This window comes from Falco naumanni, chromosome 4, assembly GCF_017639655.2.
Source record: "Falco naumanni isolate bFalNau1 chromosome 4, bFalNau1.pat, whole genome shotgun sequence".
NCBI classification, from domain to species: Eukaryota; Metazoa; Chordata; class Aves; order Falconiformes; family Falconidae; genus Falco; species Falco naumanni.
Genome location: NC_054057.1, coordinates 107,929,989 through 107,951,613, shown reverse-complemented (window position 1 = coordinate 107,951,613; position 21,625 = coordinate 107,929,989). Strand labels below are relative to the sequence as shown.

Here is a 21,625-nt window from a genome sequence, read left to right as displayed (position 1 = left end):
GATGTGCAGTTTGAAGCAAGACATTTGGGGATGTAAACAGCATTTTTAATTTAAAATGGTTAAAGTCATCAAAGCAGACTGGTTTACAAAGGTCTTTCACGTAGCAGATTAGTTTAAAGACCTAGTTAAAGATTTTATTTCGTATTCATAACTCTTAATGCAGTTTACATTTATCCATCCATCCATGCACCATTCCACTCGGACACTTCTCTCTTGCCGGATATTTTGGTACGCAATCTAATGTCACACACCATCTCAACATGGAGAAGCTACTTCTTTGGGTGAAAGTGTCATACTGACGTTAAAATTTTGTGTTTATTGTCAGTCACCAGAATCTGTATGGGGCAATAGACAAAAATCTTTGACCATCTTATCAGGTGTCAGTAAAAATGTATCAGTTTCTCTTACAAGATTTTATTTTTTCAGATATTATTATTGTTATTGTTATTGTTATTATTATTAATATTAATATTATTATTGTTATTATACTATTTCAAGGAAAAGAATTTTAATAACTCAGAAGATTCACAGCAGCCCCCCGTAACTGCCATGCCACAGCCTCAGGGGCATGCGTGGAGAGGAGGCCAGGGAAGAGGCAGGAGCACAGGGTGGGAGCCTGCCCTCAGCAAAGCAATGTCACTAAGTCCATTTGGGCACCTGCTCTGCTTGGTGGGTACCAGGCAGGGTAACTGCGCCAGGTAAGCAAGCAGGCCAGGAGCCCTCCTTTCAGCTGGTGGACTCATGCTTGGTTCATGGTATGTCTTTGTCATTAGGTTTCTGTATTTATTTTGGGGAAAAAAGAGGACCAAGAACAACACATCTGCACTTCTTTGTGTTATGGCAGTGGAAAAACCCTTCCCTGCGGTGTGCGGACGAGCCCAGAGAGGCACCTTGCTCCCAGGTCACTGCACCTGAGCACACAATTGATGGAAGAGCACAGGCGCGCGCCAGCCTACAACATTAATGTTGCATTTAGTATTGAAAACACGTGATGCATTATTTGTTCCACAGCTGAGTGGGCAACTAAACAGTCCTGCACGAAAAAGCCTTAAGAGGCCTCGCAGCATCCCCCAGACCATGTCCTGCAGCCTCTTGGGTCTGGAGGTGCTTTCTGCAAGCAGCCCTGGCTGAGCAAAGCCAGCCTGCTCTGCCGCCTCACGCAGGGGCTGGGCACGGTATTGCCCAGACCTGGCAACCAAAGCCTCCTACAATGTAATGAACATTGGGCACAGAAGTATTTTTCTTCTGTAAATAAAAAAAAAAATAATAAAAAAAAAGCGTTTTTCATCTGTACTTTACAGCAGGGTGTAACAGTGACATGGCTGTCGTGTTTTACCAAGTGCAGTGACAGAAGCAAACGCTTATTTCAGCAGCAGAAACGGCTGCACCGAATGTGGTCCTGAAGTTCAAAGCCTACGTGGCAGGAGGTATCATGCCGGCTACATCTTTTCACTCACCGTTCATGTTACGTGTGCAGTTCTTCATTGAATGTAACCTTCAGCAGAATAACAACTGAACTAAAATAAAATAAACTAAAATAAAATAAACAGCCCTGGGGAGTGCCCCATGCCCTCTGTGCTGGGGGCCAGGGAAAAAAACCCCAAAACCTCCCTGTGGTTCCAGCTGCACCCGGCGAGTCGAAGGGCAGTGGAGCCCCACCTGGAAGAGCAACCCCCAGACGGCAGTGGGACGGCGGGAGGTGTGCGCGGCGGTGAAGCAAGCAGCGGGGAGCAGAAGACATGGGCTGGCACAGGTCGGGGAGATGGGGCACACTGGGGAGCCGGCAGCTCGGCTCAGCCCCTGGCAAGGCCATGGCCACCCACAGCTTTGGGGTCGGTGGGGCAGCTCGCCCCAGGGTGCCCCACAGCTGGGCTGGCACCGACCCCCGTCTACATGGCGCCCTGCAGTTAGGGAGCGCGGAGCGGTTTGATGGGAGCGCTGTTATTTTTGGGATCCTCCCTGTGGGACCATCACTGCACTGAGGGGCACGGAGGGAGCTTTGCAGACACCCCCAGGCCCGCTGGTGGGGCCCACCCCTCCCTCCTTACCCTGCACCCACACTTGTGACGTGCCTCGGGTGGCACCGGGGTCGGGGGGGACCCCTCTGCCCTGAGAATCATTTGTAATCACAGAAACCAGCACTTGTGGGGCACCCATGGGTGCAGCACTCGGAGCCTTTCGCTAAGGGACGTTGCCACATCACCTCTGCTTCGTGCAAGGTGCTCCTGGGCTGGAGCCTGCGTGCGGGCTCCCAGAGTTGTTCCGTTTCACAGCACGGGCATTATACTTTTCTCATTTTTTGCTCAATTGTCTGAGTTTCATACACACTAGAAGGTCCCCGGTGTTTAAGAAGTGTTTGGATAGAGCTTGTGGGGGGAAAAAAAAAAAAAAAAAAGGAAGATGTGTACATGTTCCACTTTCCTGACTCCTCTGCCGGGAACGCTGCCCATCGCCGTCAGCTCCTCGCCATGGCGAGAAGCGGGTTAGGCTCGGCAGCCCTCTTCAGGCTCAGCGAGCAAATGTAACATCTGAAGCAGCGGTATTCACATGCATTTACATTAAAAGAATAACCCCCCACAGTCACAATATTCCTGCACATCCCTCTCATGCCACCTCCTGTTATTGCCTCTTTCTGAAACCCTGGTTAAACTCTCCCGTTTTCTATAGCAACAGCCAATTTAGGCAGTGCGCAGCAGCTGTAAATCCCGATTAGTGGGTACAATAACCCCCCGGCAAACCGTAATAACCTCCGCCACCAGCGTGACCCAGCTCGCAGGCAGCGAGAGGGGCTGCGGCATTCTGGGGGGCAGCAGGAGCTGCTGGAGCAGCAAGAGCTGCCGCCTGCATGGGGGTGGCAGCGGGACCCTCGAGGCCTCCCCCGCCAGGGCTCTGCGGGGGGGAGCGGTGGCGATGCCCCCCACTCTGCATCCGCTGCACGGGGCGGCCGAGCCCCCAGCAGCAACGGTATGAACACCCAGCACCGATGCAAAGTTAAAACCAGAGCAAAGTCCCCAGGCAGTGCCTGCCGATAAAAAGGCGGAAAGAAGGGGGAAAAGATGTTAGTATTTATTAAAATGTGGTTTAATAATCTTTTCCCTTACAGTTGGCTCTTGGAGCGAGGTCAGCCAGCCTGCTCATCACTGCCATCGTAAGACCGGGGTCCACCAACAGGCACAACGGCTGAGATGCAGCAAGTAGAACTATTAGAAGAGATTCAGTTGCAGTCTCTGGGAATCAGTACTTGGTTGCCACATTTTGTGGGAAAAAAAGCATATTCTGGGAGCGAGGGGTGGGGAATACCAGGCTCCTCCAGGCTCACGCTGCAGCTCTGGGCACCAGAGCAGCGTCGCTGGCTCAGCTGTCGTGGCTCCCCCCAGCCTATGCAGGCTGCCAACCCGGGCAACAGCTTTCAAAAAATGCTATTTAAAAAAGGATTTTGGCCACAGTTACTCAAGTTATGTGGCCACTGTGGAGCCTCATGCAAAATGTTTTTTATAAACATTTAAACCATTTGTAAACGAAATTTCATAACTTGGCAGTCGGACTCAATTTTTGTTATTTTTCACCCAGAGCACGCTGCCGTGCTGGGAGATGCCTTCTGTCTCTGTCTCTTACACAGCACAGTCCGAGCAAGACTGTAAGCATTTTCTAGTCTGAAATTTTTTAGAGGAAGGTGCGCATGAGCCCATCGCTGTCATCAGTCTAATTCACATTTATTTCGCCTCTCCCCAGTGTTTTATTAGGGATCACGAAGCTCATTTTTCACAAAGCCAAACAAGTGAGAAGTTTACCAAGTAAAAGAGAGTTTCAAAGCATTTATAACTTTTTCAATTTGCCGAAAGCCTGTTAGAAGACAGAGTATAAATAAAGCAGAATCGTTAAACACACATGACTGGCAGACACAAAGCAAAAGGACATTTGCGCTGACGAGTTTTACTAGTAATGACGCTGGGGGACATGCTCCTTGGAGCTTTGCAGGGAAGGTGCTGCCTGGCCTGGAACAAACAGCAACACCTGCTGCTGACGGTAGCCCGGCTGAGGCTTCACCCCGAGACACATACTTAACGCACAGCCTGAAAAGGCAGGTGAGAACCGAGTGCGATCTGCGTACCCCCAGCCCAGCAGCAGCGAGTGAGCTCCCCCAGACTGGCCTGTGTTTCTGCCCCTGCTCTCATCCCCTCTGGGAGGCTCCAGGCACCCCTGGGTGCTGTACCTCCGGGCCAGCACCTGCAGGAGCCACCTGGTTCCAAGACCACCATCCAACAGCCACTCAGCATCCTGCTGGCTGGTCCTCTGCTCCCATCCCATCCCATCCCATCCCATCCCATCCCATCCCATCCCATCCCATCCCGCCCCATCCCATCCTTGCGACACAGTTTTGCAGGTCCTCGTTCCTCTCCCTCTCCCTTTTCCTCCGTTCAGCTCTTTGCCTGCATCCTTCACCCTTCGTGCTCACCAGCTGCACTCAGCAGATGTTTAATACATCTGATAGCAGGTCACCAAGTGCTACATTTTATTACAAATACTGTAATTTGTAAGACACAGAACCACTAAGCTGAATGTTGTCAGTCCTTTATGACATCCCTGCTTTTGTGTAGCACCTTGCCCAACTTCTACTTAGCATTTTTGCTTTCATCCTTCACTCGTGGTTTTTGAAATGTAATTTTTATTGGCCCACACCGCCCTGTGTGAATAGTTGTGATTTCAACTGGAAACCAGGGCACACCTTCAGTCATTCACCTCACAGAATACACCAGCGAGCCGCCACACCTGGATGCCAAACCAAGAACAGATCACCATCCCGCAGCACTTTCCGAAATACAGCTTTTCCTGCTAAAACCCCTCAACTCCTCACGGCATTTGCATCCTTTACTCCTGTATTAAAAAGAATCAGTATTTAGCTGTTACCTGCTCTTTGCCATCAGAAGGTGAAGTCCCCGGGGAAGGGCTCAGGAGCATCTCGCCCTGCTCCGCCTGGTCCAAGGGGAGGTGTCTCAGGGCAGCTCTCGGGACGGGGGCTCTGTGCAGAGCGGGGGCCACGGGTTTGCCCTCAGCTGGGCCGTGCTGGCGCACGCTGCATCCTCCGCATGCTGCCGCTGCGTCCTCTCCGGCCGCGGCACGCTGGGCCAGGGCACGACGGGTGGAGCAGAGCACGGGCTCGTGGTTCGGGTCAAAGTCTAGACGAGGCATGAGCAAGGATCAGGCAGAAGCCGAGCATCAGGGCAGAGACCCACGGCCTCGCCAGGTTCGGAGGAGGCAATTGCAGGAGCAGCCACAGGCACCCACCCCGCCCCAGAGGAATGGAGGGTGTAGCCCCCCTAACTCATCAGATAAGGAGCAAAATGGGGTCACAAACACCGCCCCCAGGCTCGGGGCAGTACACTGAGGGGAGCAAAGCAAAACCTGCTGTAACCACGGGCAGGAAGGAATGGCACCCTCACTCTGCGGGGATACAGCCACTGGCTTCGCTGAAGTTATCAGGCAGCAACACATTTTCTTTTGAACAACAGTCTTTTAGTGAATGGTCAATGCAAACTACCTCTTCATTACTGTGTCGCAGTCACAGTTAGAGATGGGAGCTACTAAACCCCACAAAACCCACCCTGGGGGTTCAGGTGGCCACGGGGGTGCACCCCTGCGGCTGGCGCAGCCCCAGCTCTGCACACTGACTCCGGGAGAGCTGCTGCTCTTGAGCCATTCACCCACGGGTGGGCTGGACATCTCGGGGGCCGGCGACACCAGTGGGACATTGGGAACCATCCCAGTTCAACCCACTGCAAAACTCTGCCAGCTCCCAGGGGAGAGTGGTACCCGGTGGGGATGGGCTCTGCGGGGAGCCGGCGCTGCAGGTGCTGGCGATGTCCCTTACCTGCGCGCCCTGGCCCAGCGGCCAAACGCCATCGGACGCAGCTTGTTTTACGGGCTTTCAGCACAATAAAAAGGATTATAGAGGCTTTCGCTGAGGGAGCTGTAATCTGCCTCAGGTCTGGATAATTGCACTCTTAAGCACTGCCTGCATTGAAAAACATGCCCACAGTCTCACTTTTCATTTCTTCACAGCACAAGAGCGATGGCTGCGCTATCCTGTTCCCCATCCCCACCGCCACCAGGCACTGGGGCTCCATCCTGCACACCAGCATGAGGGACCCCACACACGAGGGGCCACCAGAACCTTTCACCAACGGGTGCAGGGACAGCCCCCGGCGCCGTCAGCCACTGCAGGACTCCGCTGGTCGCAGGGCTTTCCACAACCCTGAAAAACTCACCCCTTCAAGACTTTCTAACGAGGATCTGGACGGTAGCACGGCAGCTGCTGCTCCCTCAGGCAGGCTTACGCCCCCCCGGCCCATGACGCAGCATCCAGCGACGCAACCACCGCCTGAAATAGCACAACCGCAAGTACAGGAAATAAAATGGTCGCGGCGCTTCCTCGCCCCTGCGGCTCGCCATCCCCGGTGGGAGGGGGCTGTGTGGACACTCACCATCGAGCAGATGGCTCACATCTCATTTTTCCTCTGTCCGTAACACAATGCTGCACTTAACGCGCCAGAGCCGAGAATGAAAACCGCTCTGGGATGCCCATGAGGGGCTCCCCCTCCCAGACACCCCCTGGCCCCTAAATCCTCTCCAGTGCCAGTGATTACCCACCTGCCTGCATTTAAGGACTCGTTGAAGATTGGATGTAAAAAATGCACTGTAAGTGGTTGACTGTGGCACACATGGATCATGATTAGCCCTTTACAACCGTTAAAACAATCAGCGAGGCCAGCCCGGGGAGGGGGGAGCGTTGATGCTGTAGGTGCTTGCAAGGGAGCGGCGAGCAGGGCTCTGCCCCCGGCTGACAGCTAAGCCCCATCGGCATGGGATGGACGGTGCCCACACGTCCCCATCCAAACGGCTGATTCTCCCAGTTTAACTCTTGTCTTGGAGGTGGATAATGAGGTATTGGTCACATAGGAAGCATTTCCTTACTGAGAGGGTGGTCAAACCCTGGAACAGGCTTCCTGGGGAAGCGGTCGATGCCCCAAACGTGTCCGTGTTCAAGAGGCATTTGGACAATGCCCTGAATAATTTGCTTTAACTTTTGGTCAGCCCTGAATTGGCCAGGCACTTGGACTAGATGATCGATGTAGGCCCCTTCCAGTTGAAATACCTTATCCTCTCCTCTCCTGTCCTATCCTATTTTCTGTTCTATTCTATTTTCTACTCTATTTTCCATTCTATTCTAAATCTACTCCATTCTAAAATTTTCTGTTCTATTCCGAGAGCCATCATCTTTATTTGTATCACTCTTCACTTTTGAAATAAAAAAGCTCATTTATCGTAAGACCCCTTTAAAGGGTCTTTATAAATAACATTAAGCCCCCCCACCCTCGGGCACCTATTCCAGCAGGTGGTGGATAATGCAGCACCTGCAGGGGTGCACGTCGGTGCAAAGACCCACTTTGCAGCAAGGAGCTGGTGTCATCCTCCACGCTCGGTCCCCTGAGACCTTTTTCTGGGTCACTAACAGGAAACCTTCAGGCAATGCATGACAAGCCTACCCCCACCCCCACACCCCCCCAGGTAGAGGGGACCCCTGGTGATACACGTCAGCAGCATCCCCATCCCCCGTGCTCAGGGCTGCGCTGCTGGCAAAGAGCAGCCTGCGGTATTGCTCCAGCAGGCGCAGGCCGGCGATCTGCATGCGGGTAATCGGTGACTAAAAAACGTGAACTATTTCATTAGCACGTTACAACGGTCCCTGTGACACAGCGCGTTGCAGGACATACCTGCTGAATGTATAAAGTCACGTGTGAAAGGCTCTTCAGGAGTAAGCCCAGGCAATACCTGGTCATTCTGCAGGATCGCAGATTCCAGTCAGTTTAACTCTTTGGAAGAGGAATTAATTCATTCAAAATGCACCCGATTTCCTGCAGGAAGCTACTCGGGATAGGAGGGAAGACAGGCAGCCCCGGCCAAGGGTGCAGATTCACAGCGCAGCACTCACACCACCCCCGGCCTACCAGTCCTTGCTCAGGCGAGCACCCGCTGCTGCACCACCCTGTCGCTGCCCACTGCAGAGGGCAATAAATGAACCTGACGTTGCTTCTGGGGTTGACAGCGATGTTCCCAGGCAGGGAACCAGGCAACTCTGGTACCTGTAAGATGTCCCCACCGCTACTTCTGCTAGCATCTACCAACAGCTGAAGGCTTGTCCCCCTCCCACCCCGGCGTAGCTTCTGCCCAAGGAGGCGGGCTTCAGCAATGGCAGGGGTTTAAACAGGCCACAAAAAAATACATGCTCCGGGTCAAGTACGCGTGTGTCATGCAAGCCAAACTTTTGCACCATGATTTCCAGAAAACATGAATGTGGCACCCTGCATTTGGGCCAACGAACTAGTCAATTTGCTGTGCTTTCACATCCTAGTTTTAGTTGTACTTTGGCTGCCCACAAAAATCTTGCTGGCACAGTTACATTGAGGAAAGAAGTCAGTACACTCGCGGCAGGCAGCACATCTCTCATGCATGTTTCTTTTTGTCGATATTGTTTATCCCACGCCAGTAACCGGATTATGCTAGAAAAGTGAACCTGCTGGAAAGAGGGCAACTGGTGCCTTGAACCTTCACCAGAACAAGAGGTTGGGTATTTCCAGAACAGAGAAGCTCTAGCATGGGGCAAATAATGCGGCATCAGTGCAGGGCAGGAAGGGAGACAATCCCACCAGAGCTCGACAGCGGGATCCCCCAGATAGCTGCTGTGACACCAGCTCCTCTCCAGCTTGTTTGACTTTGGGAGGAGAGAGGAAGACCGACTGCTGTCATTTGCATGAAAGACAGCTGTGCTGCTGCACACTGCATCGACACCCCGCGTGCAGAGCTGCAACGGAGACGCAACACAAGATCAAAACCACTCAGGGCAAGCCTGCTTTTAACGTGCGTCAGGCACTCGAGTAAACAGATGAACAGTCAGATAGAAACAGCAGACGAGGGCATGCCCAGGCAAAAAAGCTCTCCTGCTACAAACCAAGGTATAAATTTGTAACTCCTCAAGTTATGTGAGTACGATCCATGATATAGAGAAAACTGCATAATGCAACCATGTGTTCTCAGCTATGAGGAGCCGAGAGACAGGCATTGTCGATCATCTTGTATTTCAAACCCTGCGAGCACGTGCGGTTGGCCTTGTTCTTCTTTAAACAACTGCGTCTGTTATTTGTCTTACTTGCATCTTATTAACCATCTTGCATTTAAGCGTGGCCATGTGAAGCAGCTGCACAAAATAAAAGAGGACAAAGCATCACTCCGATCAAGTGCGGCATCCCCCGACAGCAGCAGCGTGTAACAGTTGTGTCTTCCTGCTCCGTGTTTTGGGAGGACATCATGTAGTCTGCTAACTCAATCACTTCATTTGGGCATAGGAAAACTTTTATTTACAACATGTTAATTAAAAAAATATTTGACAAAAAAGGCATACAGTATTTTATACTAAAAGAATAAAGATTTTTATTAAGCACTGTAAGTTGCATTCAATAGCCTTCAAATACACCACACCACAATCCATCTACAACCAATCAAACCCAACAGTAGTTCATTCTTGCACAATCCATGAGTTGGGGCAGAACTCCCTTCAACTTACATTAAGATACCTACTTAGCTCTTGCGGGCAGGGAATGGGGAATTACACCTCATTTCTGATCACTAATGTGTGATGAAGAGCATCAGGAGAATTATATGAAAACGAATATAAAGAAATGATTCTGATTTTGAAGTACATTAAGTTTGGAAACACTAACAAAAACATCAAAATGATACAGGTATATTTGCTTATACTAAATTCTTGATGGGAAAGTTCTCAAGAACAAGCCATTTGTCTCCTGCTACAGAAGGGGGGTACTTTTTTTTTTTTGAAGATCAAAGCTTTTTTTTTTGTTTTTCACAGAATTTCATATTTGCTAATATGAAGGCATAAAACAGCAACAGAGAACAATAATGCATACAGCAATGAGTACACCAGGGTAACGTTGATATTCAAAACGGCTAGATAATTTTTTTTTTTTTAAGTTTTAGAATAAATGCAACAGAGGTCAATAATCACAAAATTTTAAGGTTAGAGCAAGATCAGTCAATGACTAAACATAGTTAACATCTTTTATAGGACTATTACTGATTATTAGCTTTTTGTTTTGCAAATGGGCACAGTACTTGTAAGAATGGAAGAAAGAGGACAATAACATGCATAATATTAACTACACACTTTAAAAATTATGAACCATGCAGAAGTTTAGCTCAAATAGTAGTACTAATGGTCTACGTCTGATTCAAAACCACATAGTTCATTGATCACGGATGCATGGTATTAGTCACAAAAAGTTTCAGAACACATTGTGTTTATTTTGAAAGGTCATTTGCATCTTCTATGATTTCAAGTTTATCTCCATTTAACTTGCTTGTAAAGTATGTATGATGTATATTTAAAATCAGCAGAACTGCAATATTACTCTATAATTTTTAGTTTCGATAGTTTGCACATTTTAACACAAAAGAACCACATCAACGGTGATGAAATTTAAGAAAGAAAAAACTGTGGTTGTGCCTTTTTCCCCCCATAATCATGAAATCAAAGCCTTAAAGAAAGCTTTATTGTGACACAGTAATGCAAAATCAAATATAATGGCATACATATGGTGCCAAGTACTAAAAATTATATTTTAAGCTATATATACTTAAAGACTGCCAAAATTTGTTTTCTTTATATTTCAAAAAACAAAACTACAAGCTTTTGTCATAACCAGTTTAAACTTTATGTATACTTCATTTTAAGTGCGGGAGTCAAATGCTCTTCATTCTCTTTCTTTTTTGTTTTATTGTAGCATTTTGACTACAACTGGTTAAAACTAAAAATGTGTTGTTTAAATCTCTGACATCAAAGAGGGATCCGAATTTCCAAAGTCCTCATTTTTCTCTTACGGAAAGGAAAAAATGTACGTAACTGTAGGCTCTCTTTCTTTCCAGATATTCCTAATCCTGACCCTTCCCAACATCCTTCACCCTCTATAAAAAATAAGTTTACTCTTCTTTTTTTAAGACAGTGGCCTCAAGAGTATCATCTTTATGGCAAACACTGTCTGCATTTAGTGCATTTAAGTGAGGATTTGTATTGCACATTTTAGAGTCATTACTCAAGGCACTTTCAGACTGATTGGAAGCCCTGATGTCTCCTGTATTCCCATTCATCTGGGAAGCTGGTTTTTCCTCATTCACAACTCCATTTTCAGCCAGGGATCCATCTGAAGACACAAGTGAGGATTTAGATTCCTCTGATTTTGACTTAAGTTCTTTGGCTACTTCTTCTGCTGAAGCAGCATAAGGAGGTTTGCCCTATTTTTTAAAAAAAGAAGAAAATTACTGAAGAACCACTGCTATATATTTACAATCTGTTACAATGACACTATTAATAGGCAGCATGCAGTGTGCAAAAGTATCACAAGTGGATACCAAGTACTATGTACTGCTGAGATATGAAGTGGTGTAGAAAATAAAACTAAACAGCACAGCACAGATGAGAAAGAGTTTTCATTATTTCTTAGTGCCTTCTAGCCATGCCTTCCGATGCTCCTGTGGTAAAATGCCCTTTTCTAATTTTGATGCTTCGGTTATTTCACAATGTAAGAGCTACAGAAATGTCTGGAAACACCAAACTGAGAATCAATATACAGCTTAACTCTGCTTCTTGGTTCATATATGTTGTAATTTAATTATATGATTACATGTTATTCAAATACAAACCAAAACTTATTTCAGACAATTTTTAAAGAAGTGCAAAAGTACCATGCAATATTATCTATACTAGTCTATATGCTTCTGCAATTAGGAAAGTGACTTCATATGAAAAGCATGTAGTACAATCTTACAAGACTGAATATAGCAATAAAAAACAGATTTATGCAGCATTAGGACATATTTAGTTCTTAAGTATCTGCAACAATGAACCTCAGTGTTCCAGAAGTATAATAGCCTTTAAACAACAAAACAAAATAAGTAGGTTGGGCTGCTGAGAAGCAACATACTTCTCTGTCACACTGTTAAAAGTCCTAAGAAATGACTTCAGACATGGACATCTTTATACACCTCAAACAATAACAAACAGTTTCAGAGTGTAATAATCTTAACCTTTACCTACTAGAAACAGCATGGCTAGCGCTTTTCTGAATTACTGAAAGATTATCCAGGTGAGTAAGAACTCTCTAGCATCAGGATCACAAACTTCGTTATTCAGAAAATCACAAAGAATTCTGCAGTAACATTGCATAGGTATATGACTGGCACATGAGAATGAAGAGTATTTATCCCATGTGTGTAAATGTACTTCTTCACAGGCCTCACAAAGTGTTAAGTTTTAGATGAAATACATAGTTTTGTTTCTTTCCAGACCAAGAGTGCAAGGTCACACCTTGGGAAAAAACAGGTCTGCCTTTTATGTTTGATACATACAAATGGCTTATTTCAGTAAGGTTCTCTGACCTTTCTTTGTATCTAACGAGTATCAGTACAGGGAGGATCTTACTTGGTGTAACTACACACATGTCTGAACCCGGCCTTGCATAGGCACTTTTTCCTTAACTGCCCAGGTTTGTAAGACAGGGAAGTACACTGTTGCCATTTAGTCTTAACAGGGTATCAAAATCTACTCCTGCGTTAACTTTCCCAAGTTCTCCCTGCCACATGGCACTTCAATTCACCTTTTTTCTTTTCCTGTTAAAGGAACACATTCTATAGTGACTCAACGACCGTAAAATCCAGTGAGCTCAGAACCAGTCAATAGAAAATGCCATTTATCTTCTCCCCATCACAGGCACAATTTTAGACCCAGATTCTTCTGATCACAAGTATTTACCATCCAAACTACATATCATTAATAAAATGTGACTAACCAAACTTGCTGTCTGTCAAGACTACCTACCATCCACCTACAGGTATTATCTGAGCTACATTTACATATGTAAACCTGTAGTAAGCCCAGAATATTTGGAAGCTCCTTTTCAGGGCTTCCTTTATTCCATCGGTTAAGGTACTTGGAAATTAGGTACTATATATTTAAAGTAAAAGATGTAAAGTTTCAAATACATAGGTACATGTGTAGACATATATAATGTGTGTACACAGAAATTTAACAAGGAGGAGAAATATTTTAATTTTTACACCTAGAACACAGCAAGTTTTACTTAAAGTTAATAGTTGGCTTCATTATTCACTGGAGAACATTCCTTCTCTTACTGCCTGATATCTGCAAACATCCCCCTGCTCTTATAAACTAATGTCTCCATGACAAATTGCACATCCATATAATATATTTATTGTGCAAGTTTTCCACTTATTTACTACCCATTCATCCTTTACCATTGGGACTTGCATCAACATTCAAAACTGCATAGCAGCAAGAACAACGGAAAAGGGAAGAAAACATAACTCTGAAGCAACTGGCATTTAACATGAAACAGTAGTTTGCTTCAGCTGTATTTTAAGGATCCATGGAAAAGCCAAAACCCACGATCCACAGTCGCTTCATACGCTGTTATCAAAAATGAAACTGTGTGCTCATAGAGGCAAAGACTGGTCTGTTATTTCCTAAAAGTCTAGAATAAGTTCTTATATTTGGAGTCATCCAGCAGCAAAGATCCTTCTACTGCTACTAATTTTTCTTCGTGAGGTTGGACTATGGTCCCAGAAAAGAAACTGGGAAAGAGTGGAGGCGGGAACAGAAATGGCTAATTTGTCTCAGCTTTGTATTTCTCCCACTTTCCTAAATTTTCTTCTACTCCTACGGCTGGTTAGAGCTGTGTAGGCACAGCCTTCATATCAACATACATTCTTCCATGTCTGTCCAAGTCTGTTTATAATTGAGATGCAACACTAGCCTGTCATCCATCACTGGCTTTGCAGCTTACAGCTTCAACATGTAGGCAAGATCACTGTAAGAAAAACTCATCTTTCAAAGTTGTGCTTGTCAATATTAGCTGGTCTGGAAGTCCGTATCATACTAGCCTGTAAACTAGAGTGTTCTGAAGTCAGGCACATGGTTTTATTACCTGAATTGCTCCCTGGCTTTTATAACCTCTCCCATAGTACCTTCCGCCTCTTCCAAAAGTTCTTATCACTGGAGTGGAAATAACTCCTCTAGGACGCCTGTAAATTTTGAGGAAAAGGAAGAAAGAAAAAATACATATTAACTTTGTTTAAAACTACTTTACATTTTATTTTGCTGGATGATTTTGTTTTCCCTAGCTTTACTGTTTAGTGAATAACATTTACATTTCTTTAAAGAAGCAATACGGCTAACGAATTCAGAATTACAGGCTTCTATTGCTTGCAAGTGTATGAACCTAATGAACGTTTTGTTTTTGTTGCAATAAAATTACTATTTCTATATTTTACTTCTAGAGAAACAATAATGAGTACTTTCAAGTATTTGCAGAAACATTATCAAAGCATCAAATTATCCTTACAGTGCTTTAAAAACAAAGCTCAAAGTACCTTCACCTTAAAAAAATAGGCAAGCAATTTGAACCACTTATAAGGTCATTTCTCCCATTTAATAACACTTTCCTATATAAACATGCTAGACAGATGAAATCAGATAAAAGAAAGGAAGGCAAAATACAAAATTGCTTGTTTAGATGGGCGAATACAAAATTATCTAAGATCCTGAAGGAAAAAAGGAGGCTTCACCCATATCTGACATGTAGCAATTTATCAAGCTGGGATGCTTTCAAATGGAGGCTTCCAACCAGGACACATCAGGTGGTGGCTTTTTGATTTGATTCAGTAAAGATTAGATCAGATCAAAACAAACTTCCAGTCAGTTAAAACTATTTTAATTCCATCGATTGCAGAAACAACTTCCTATCATTATGTCAAGGACTACTTCTTAACTAGACATTATTTTTCTTTTCTGTACTAGAAATACACAATTGCTCTACTTCTCCTCCAAATCCTGCCCGATACCAGGAGATCCCAGCATGAAGATGGAGCCCCCTAAAGCTGGCACAGAACAGCCGGGTGCTGCTCAGGTCCAGGCCTGCATCCAGCCCAGTTTCTAAGCTGTGTGGGCTGAAACGACCCAGTTTGCCATTCTGGCAACAAAAGACAGCTGCAATTCAACTGTATCTCATTTTCCATCTACTTGACAATTCCCCTATGCCAGCAAGGTCTCTGTGAGCTGTACAGAAAGACACCTGAAGAGGAGATGCTCTGCTCCCACCTCCGCTGCTGCTGTGCTGCAAAAACTAAGTTATGCTGAACTGACTCAGTGGACAAGCACTGATCTGTGCCACACAAGGCTTTTCACACACACTGCAAATTCCCACATTAAATAAGAAGAAATTAAATACTGGGATTTAAAAGCAACAGCAAAGAATAAATAGGTAGGAACTGTGGTTTATATCCAAGTCACTCTCACTGCATTCTTTCCAAAGATTTAAATTAGACTTATCTATCCCATTTGCTGTTTTTTTTACAAAGTAAAAGTGTGCCCTTCCAAGAGTTGAGTAAGATCTCTCCTACTCGGAAAAATCACACTAAATCTATTAATGGATCAAAGCCAATAAAAAGCAGCTAGTATAATTTTACATGCTAAGAACAACATCCAAGTTTACTGTTACACAGAGACATGAGACAATGGTGTAAACAAGCCTGACATGATCCCCTCTGCTGAAACAGATGAAAAAATGAAACAGAGGTCTGCAGGACTAGGTGATTAGTTGCACACAATGTACTGTGGAGCTTCCTAGTGGTGTTCTTCAGTAGGACAGAGCACCTGCCAACACGGACCCCAGTCTTTAAAATGCCTGTCTTCACACTGAACGCTAACACCACTGTTTTCCTAGTTGGTTTTATTTTTAGTATCAACCGACACAACAAACAGATAAGCTGGCAGCAGTAGTTTTCCCCTCTTTGCCTAACTCTACTAACTCTACATGTGAGAATTTAACATCAGTGATGATTTTGATGGAGACAGAAAGATCTGGCATTGACGGTTTTCCTATCTTTTTTTGGTAACAACTTGCACCCAAACGTAACTGCCCAAAGACAGTACCTCTGACAAAAAGGAAATGTCAGATATTTTAGTTCCTAACTCAAAACCTACTTTGGAGAATAGTATTTAGTGTCGTAAAGGTATTTAATGGAGCAACACCACCCTTTTAGTGATTTAACCGCTTCCCAGATAAGGAAGACTCTCAGTTTAGGACCGGTCAGTGTTAGTTGCTGGCGACTGCACAAATTCATGTACTTGCTTCTTCAGAAAATGGAGGAACTGCGATTCTGTGCAGGACGCCAACGTTATACACAAATGTAAGCCAGGTCGGAGCCTGAAGGTGTCTCCAGATCATCACTCAGGGTGCCTCAGTCAGACAGTAGTTTTTGAGTATGACACCATAAATTATCCAGCCATTTTCCGCAAACAGTACTGCAGCCAGTGCATTTAGCTGAAGTAATAAGCTCTACAGCAAGCCAGATTCTTCTGGTTGTGGAGCCTCACGAAAAACCAAACTTAGGACCACACACATACCTAACTTAAATGGTGAAAAGTGTTATTTCATCCACTGAAACTCAGAAGTAAGATTAAAATACCCAAAGGAGCCCGGTGCCTCATCACGCAGCTTACTCCCCTGGTCTCCAGCTGCTGTCCTGGGACAGCACAGGACCCATGGACCTCACCAGGCTGCAGTTAGCTGACAGCTGTCTGAAGCGTCTAAACCAACACCAGATGCTTACGTTTTGGCAACTGAACCTCATTCTAAAGAATATGCTCCCACCTAAATGTACTCCCCTGAAGGTGTCAGCTCTGCTTTTACACCAATGTTGTTTTCTGCTGCTGAACTTCTTAATCTTTGTTTCTTCTGGTTTTACCTCTCCCTGCGCCCACACCAGCAGCTCTCGCTTCAACCCCTGCTCACATTCTCCCAGGGCTTCAGATCCAACCATTTCTTCACTGAGTCCAAGACAAGCATGCCAACAGCTCTTGCTGACTTTAGCAGTATACTCTATAGGTATATGTTTGATTAAATTAATGAATAGAGAGGAATTCACGCAGTTCAGACTTATTCTTTCAGACTCCTGCTTCCTTGCTCAAGATGGCTTAAATACACCTACTTTACTCCATTCCTTTAATATAGTTAAAGACAGACATAATATATAAATCACATTACTTTGAGACTGTCTTCTGTAATAGATACAATCTTAACTAAGACAAGACAGTTCTGTAGGGCACAGAACAATTAAGCCTATGGAAAAAAACCAACCTTAAAAGTAAAGGACTAGATATTTTTATAACAAAGTATTTCTTTTTCAGAAATGTTGTGCACCTGTAATTTCAGCTGTGGTGAAATGAAGTGGAAGAGCTGAAGAAATTAATATTCTTTTAAGCACATCTCCCATCGTGACTGTAGCAGAGAACTCTTAAACCTATAAATGTCTTTCAGGTGTTTTCTGCTTCACAGAAGAACTACACAATGAAGTTACAAAAAAATTTATCATACTTCTTAACAACTGTTCGACCATGACAAAAAGTAATTGAGTGCTCAGGTATTTTTCATCAAGTATAATGTATTTATTGATTTCATGTCAGAGAAAGCCCCCAAGTCGTTTCCTCATGCCAAACAATCCAGTGTGCATATGTAGATCTATGTATCAGAGTATGAATTTTATCTGCACATAAAAATGCTTATACTCATCTGAGTAACTGATTAAAAACATCTTAAAAGAAGGAAAATGCTTTTCTTGAATACATAATGTGCATAATTTACCTGATGTGTCCTAAAATGTGTTGTATGCAGTTTCTAATGCCTCCAGCTTTTCCATGTTTTTTCCACTTTTTTCCCCAATCATTAAGTTACATATGAAAAGTACCTTCTGCAAGATCGCACTTACCCTCTCGCTGGTCCTCCCACAGAAACAACCTGCAGAGGAAATGGCCCTCTACCCCCTCGTCCACGTCTGCTTCCAGCCCAATGGCCGACTACAGTGCCGGCAATTTCAAGTTTCCCTCCCTGAGAAGGAATAGGTTGGACTCCTGCACATAAAAAGCAAAACCAAACCTTGATCTTCACAATCTTAACATTAAAGTTACGAATGAATGGACAACTTGTTTGCCCACGTTTTCTTGCACATATAGTCTCCTCTTTTGATACTGGGAGATTATTTCTCATTTTGTGGTCTTTCAGAAGTATTACAACTCCAAGAGTCTTTCTTTTCCCCCTTTTTAAAAAATATATGAATTCTGCAGAAAAAATGATCTTGCAAGAGTACTTCAGCTTCAGTAATTGAAAATATACTTTAGATAAGCATTAAGAAACTGAAGTGAAATTTTACAAACTATCTGAAGATTACTTTTTTCCTGCATTCCTAATGAAGAAGTAATTTTTGCAGATTTAAAGGCACTTTTCAGTGAACACCAAACATCAGCATGAAACACACAGATTATAACTGCTATAAACAACTTATTAGGCAGAATTACTTGTACTAAGTTGTTATAAAAATATTATAGCATTTAAACTGATCTGCATGTGAAAGGTAGGCTTATCCTTCCCTTACCACGAAAGCAGCTAAAATTACAATTGTCTAAAATGGGAATTTATATTCTACTCAGGTTGCTCATATCTTTACACCTGTGTTTTGCCCTTAAAAATCAACTCTGGGGCATAACATACGTATTTGAAGAAATCTAGTAGAATGCAACTGAGCCACGTTACTGGTAAGACCATCAGAACTTACACAAAACACAGCATTTATGCAGCCACGATTAGTCTTCAAATGTTAATACACTGGGAACTAAACTACTGATAAAGTCAAAACGGTTCATACTTCCCTGTTCAAGTCTTTCAGCTTCAAATGCATTTTGTTTACAAGGGTAAAGTTATTCACACAACGAAGCATTAGAGATATGTTTGCTCTTAGGATAAAAGCTCAGAGGCCAGAAAGAACAGCTAAATAACTGGAAAAATTTAACCCTAACAGGGGATTGGCATTAACGGGTTTCCATCGTCCCACCTTGTATGGGAGGTGAGCAACAGACACACAGGCGGGTAAGTAAATCTCACGCCTGTGTCCATGCTGACATTGGTGACAGCGAAGAACGAGTTAGCAGTAACACCCAAGTCAGTCAATTCTACATTGGGTCATTTTTGCAAAAAGCTCAACTGCCCCCAAATTTTAGAAGAGAACTGTTAATAGAGTCAGGCAAAAGTTCAGCTGATTATAGATTCCACCCTCGCATTTTGAAGCACAGGAGACAGACCGTCTCATTAGGTTTAAGGGCTATCTTGTGTTCGGGGGAGGGTTTCTAGGCGTGAGAGAGGCTGGCGCCGAGGGGGCTTGCGGCAGGGACCTGGGGGGAGCGCCTGGGAGAGCAGAGCGGACGGACGGACAGCAGCCTGGGCAGGCTCTAGAGAGGGACAGCTGAGACAGTTAGGGAGAAAGGGAGACCGGCAGTCAGTAGGAAAGCCTCAGACCAAACCGTAAAGTGAAGGAAGCTGTTGCCAGAAGCTCTAAGAAAAGGGTTTTGGGTATAATTACCGCCCTGAAACTTGCTAGTCCTGTTGCTGTCATTGCCAGAGAAGGCTCCGGAGTGTCCTGCCGCTGCCGCCACCCGGAAGGCCCGGTAAGCGCCTGTGGCTACTGTTTCCCCATAAGGGCCTCCGAAGCCATAGACTCCTGTTAGACCCAGGGTAAAGAAAGACAGGGGAAAAGCTGTGAGGGGGCCAGGCATCCGGGAAGACCCCTAGCAGAGATGCTGCTGCCTCCTTCCACTCTTCTGGAGTCAGCAGGGAGGGCTCCTGCAGGCGATGCTGCATGGGAGCAAGCCACTGCTGCCAAGAAAGCCCTGGCCAAAGATGTCCTGCTGCCTCAGCAAGCACAGGGTCTCTTATCCAAACAGCAGGCCTTTAACCTGGGCTTGGAACGGGCATCCCGACTTCTATGGCATAACGAGCATTGTAAAGGCTTGCAACAATTTTTTGGCAATGAGCTCTGATGGCTACAGTTGTGGCACCCCAGGAATGTCTTGCTCCCAAAGTCCAGTATCAATACACCTATGGGCCTTGGTACCAGAGAGATTTTGAGAAAAGGAATAATTCTAGAAACAGCCTGGAACGGTTGCATCAGTATTTACACTCAAGGGTGCCAATGGTTAAATGACTGTAGCAAAATAGCGAGGGGTGGGGAGGAGGAAAGGTTGTCTTCGACCCTGACATTTAAACTGTGTCCATTAATTTAGGCGTTGTTAATACTGATAAATACAAAACTTTTGAAGCAATGTACAGTGCAAATAAGAGCCTTTTCACATCATCCAGTGTTGATCCATTCCTCTTTTTTCTGTTTCATACAATAGTGGTAAAAGTATTTTGATCTGGCATAGTTACTAAAAATCCTGATGGAAATATGCAGCAAAACAACACATTCCGTATTGCTAGGCTATGGCTAATGAAAGTAAAACCAAAATACAGTGATTGGCACATGACAACATATGCCAACCACTTGCTTTTATGTATTTTTCCTATGAAATGGAACAGGCAGATCAGTTCATAGTTTTGGGAATGTGAAACACAAGGTAATGCTTCACACCAACACGTTTCGCACCGCTATCCCAACCACTTACCAGCAAAGCCTCTCCCCCTGCCCTGAGGTGGTGGGACTGGCCCAAAGTGTCGAGGATACATAGAAGCTGGATAGAAAGGCATGGCAGGTGGAGGTGGAAAAGGGAGAGGATGGTTCTGCCTGGAGAAATTTAATCCTTCTAAGATGCTCTGACGCATCTTTTCAACCTTGGCTGCCTGCTCAGCCTATGAATAAAGAGAAGGTCACAAAGAGATGTTAAAATTCCGATTTCGATTGCATAAAGCTATATTTACACATCAAATTCAAAGAAGAAAGCAAAATAATAGAAGAGTAGATAACTACTGCAAACAAATTCCATAAAGCTAGCTAGAAAATCACAATAATCTGACTTGTATACCTACTAAAACTTCAATGAAATTCAAATTGTTCACAAGAAAATCTTTATGTATCGGTAGACATGAGTCTAAATACTGAGACAGTTTAGAAGTCAGTAACACAGACAGAGTTAACAAGTTGAAAAGGGTTTTCCTGAAAGGAACTGAGAAACCTCTGTCTATAGTCTCCTGAACACTAAATGCAGCCTTTACTTTAAACAGAATAATCATAAACCTGGACTGCAAAATAAAGTCTACACAAACAGGCTAACAAGCCTGAGAGGGACCACAGCCATCATCAAAATTTAATCTGTGATCAGCTTCCCCTGAGTCAGAAATAAGAGGACGCAAGCTGTTTTGTTAAGATTTCATACCTCTCAAAAAGTTTAAAAAAAGAGTTTTGGTCATTCAGTAAACTTGATTTTTATCAGTTTCCTGTTTTCATAGTTAGATAATAGCGTCACATGATTTGATTAGAACAAAAAAATCTAATTCATTTGTATTTTAAGACGATCATAAGAAATGCGAAAAGATTTTGAGCTTAATGACTGCAAGAATGACTTCACAATCTGTAAAGCAAGTTAGAAATCACAAATTTTGTTTCAGTGTAAAACCACTGCAGCTCAGTCCTTTGCGACAGTTTTACTAAACTGACC

At 44.5% G+C, this 21,625-nt stretch overlaps 2 protein-coding genes across 9 annotated transcripts in view; both read right to left on the bottom strand.

Annotated features, from left to right (window-relative positions):
* PHF2 (PHD finger protein 2) overlaps nucleotides 1-6,363 on the bottom strand; it is a 97,644-nt gene extending 91,281 nt beyond the window's left edge. For all 4 annotated transcript variants that reach the window (XM_040591326.1, XM_040591328.1, XM_040591327.1 and 1 more), the window contains exons 1-2: nucleotides 6,267-6,363; nucleotides 4,909-5,177 (exon numbers count right to left, since the gene is read on the bottom strand). The gene's annotated coding sequence lies outside the window, so the exon portion shown is untranslated. The remainder of the gene's footprint in view (nucleotides 1-4,908; nucleotides 5,178-6,266) is intronic.
* A 3,098-nt stretch (nucleotides 6,364-9,461) lies between these two features.
* FAM120A (family with sequence similarity 120A) overlaps nucleotides 9,462-21,625 on the bottom strand; it is a 55,935-nt gene continuing 43,771 nt past the window's right edge. For 2 of the 5 annotated variants that reach the window (XM_040591803.1, XM_040591802.1), the window contains exons 14-18: nucleotides 20,636-20,819; nucleotides 19,555-19,701; nucleotides 17,911-18,052; nucleotides 14,070-14,166; nucleotides 9,462-11,361 (exon numbers count right to left, since the gene is read on the bottom strand). In XM_040591803.1, coding sequence (XP_040447737.1) covers nucleotides 11,050-11,361; nucleotides 14,070-14,166; nucleotides 17,911-18,052; nucleotides 19,555-19,701; nucleotides 20,636-20,819 — 882 coding nt within the window. In that variant the 3' untranslated portion in view covers nucleotides 9,462-11,049. The remainder of the gene's footprint in view (nucleotides 11,362-14,069; nucleotides 14,167-17,910; nucleotides 18,053-19,554; nucleotides 19,702-20,635; nucleotides 20,820-21,625) is intronic. The other 3 variants (XM_040591806.1, XM_040591804.1, XM_040591807.1) reach the window with 2 other exon arrangements.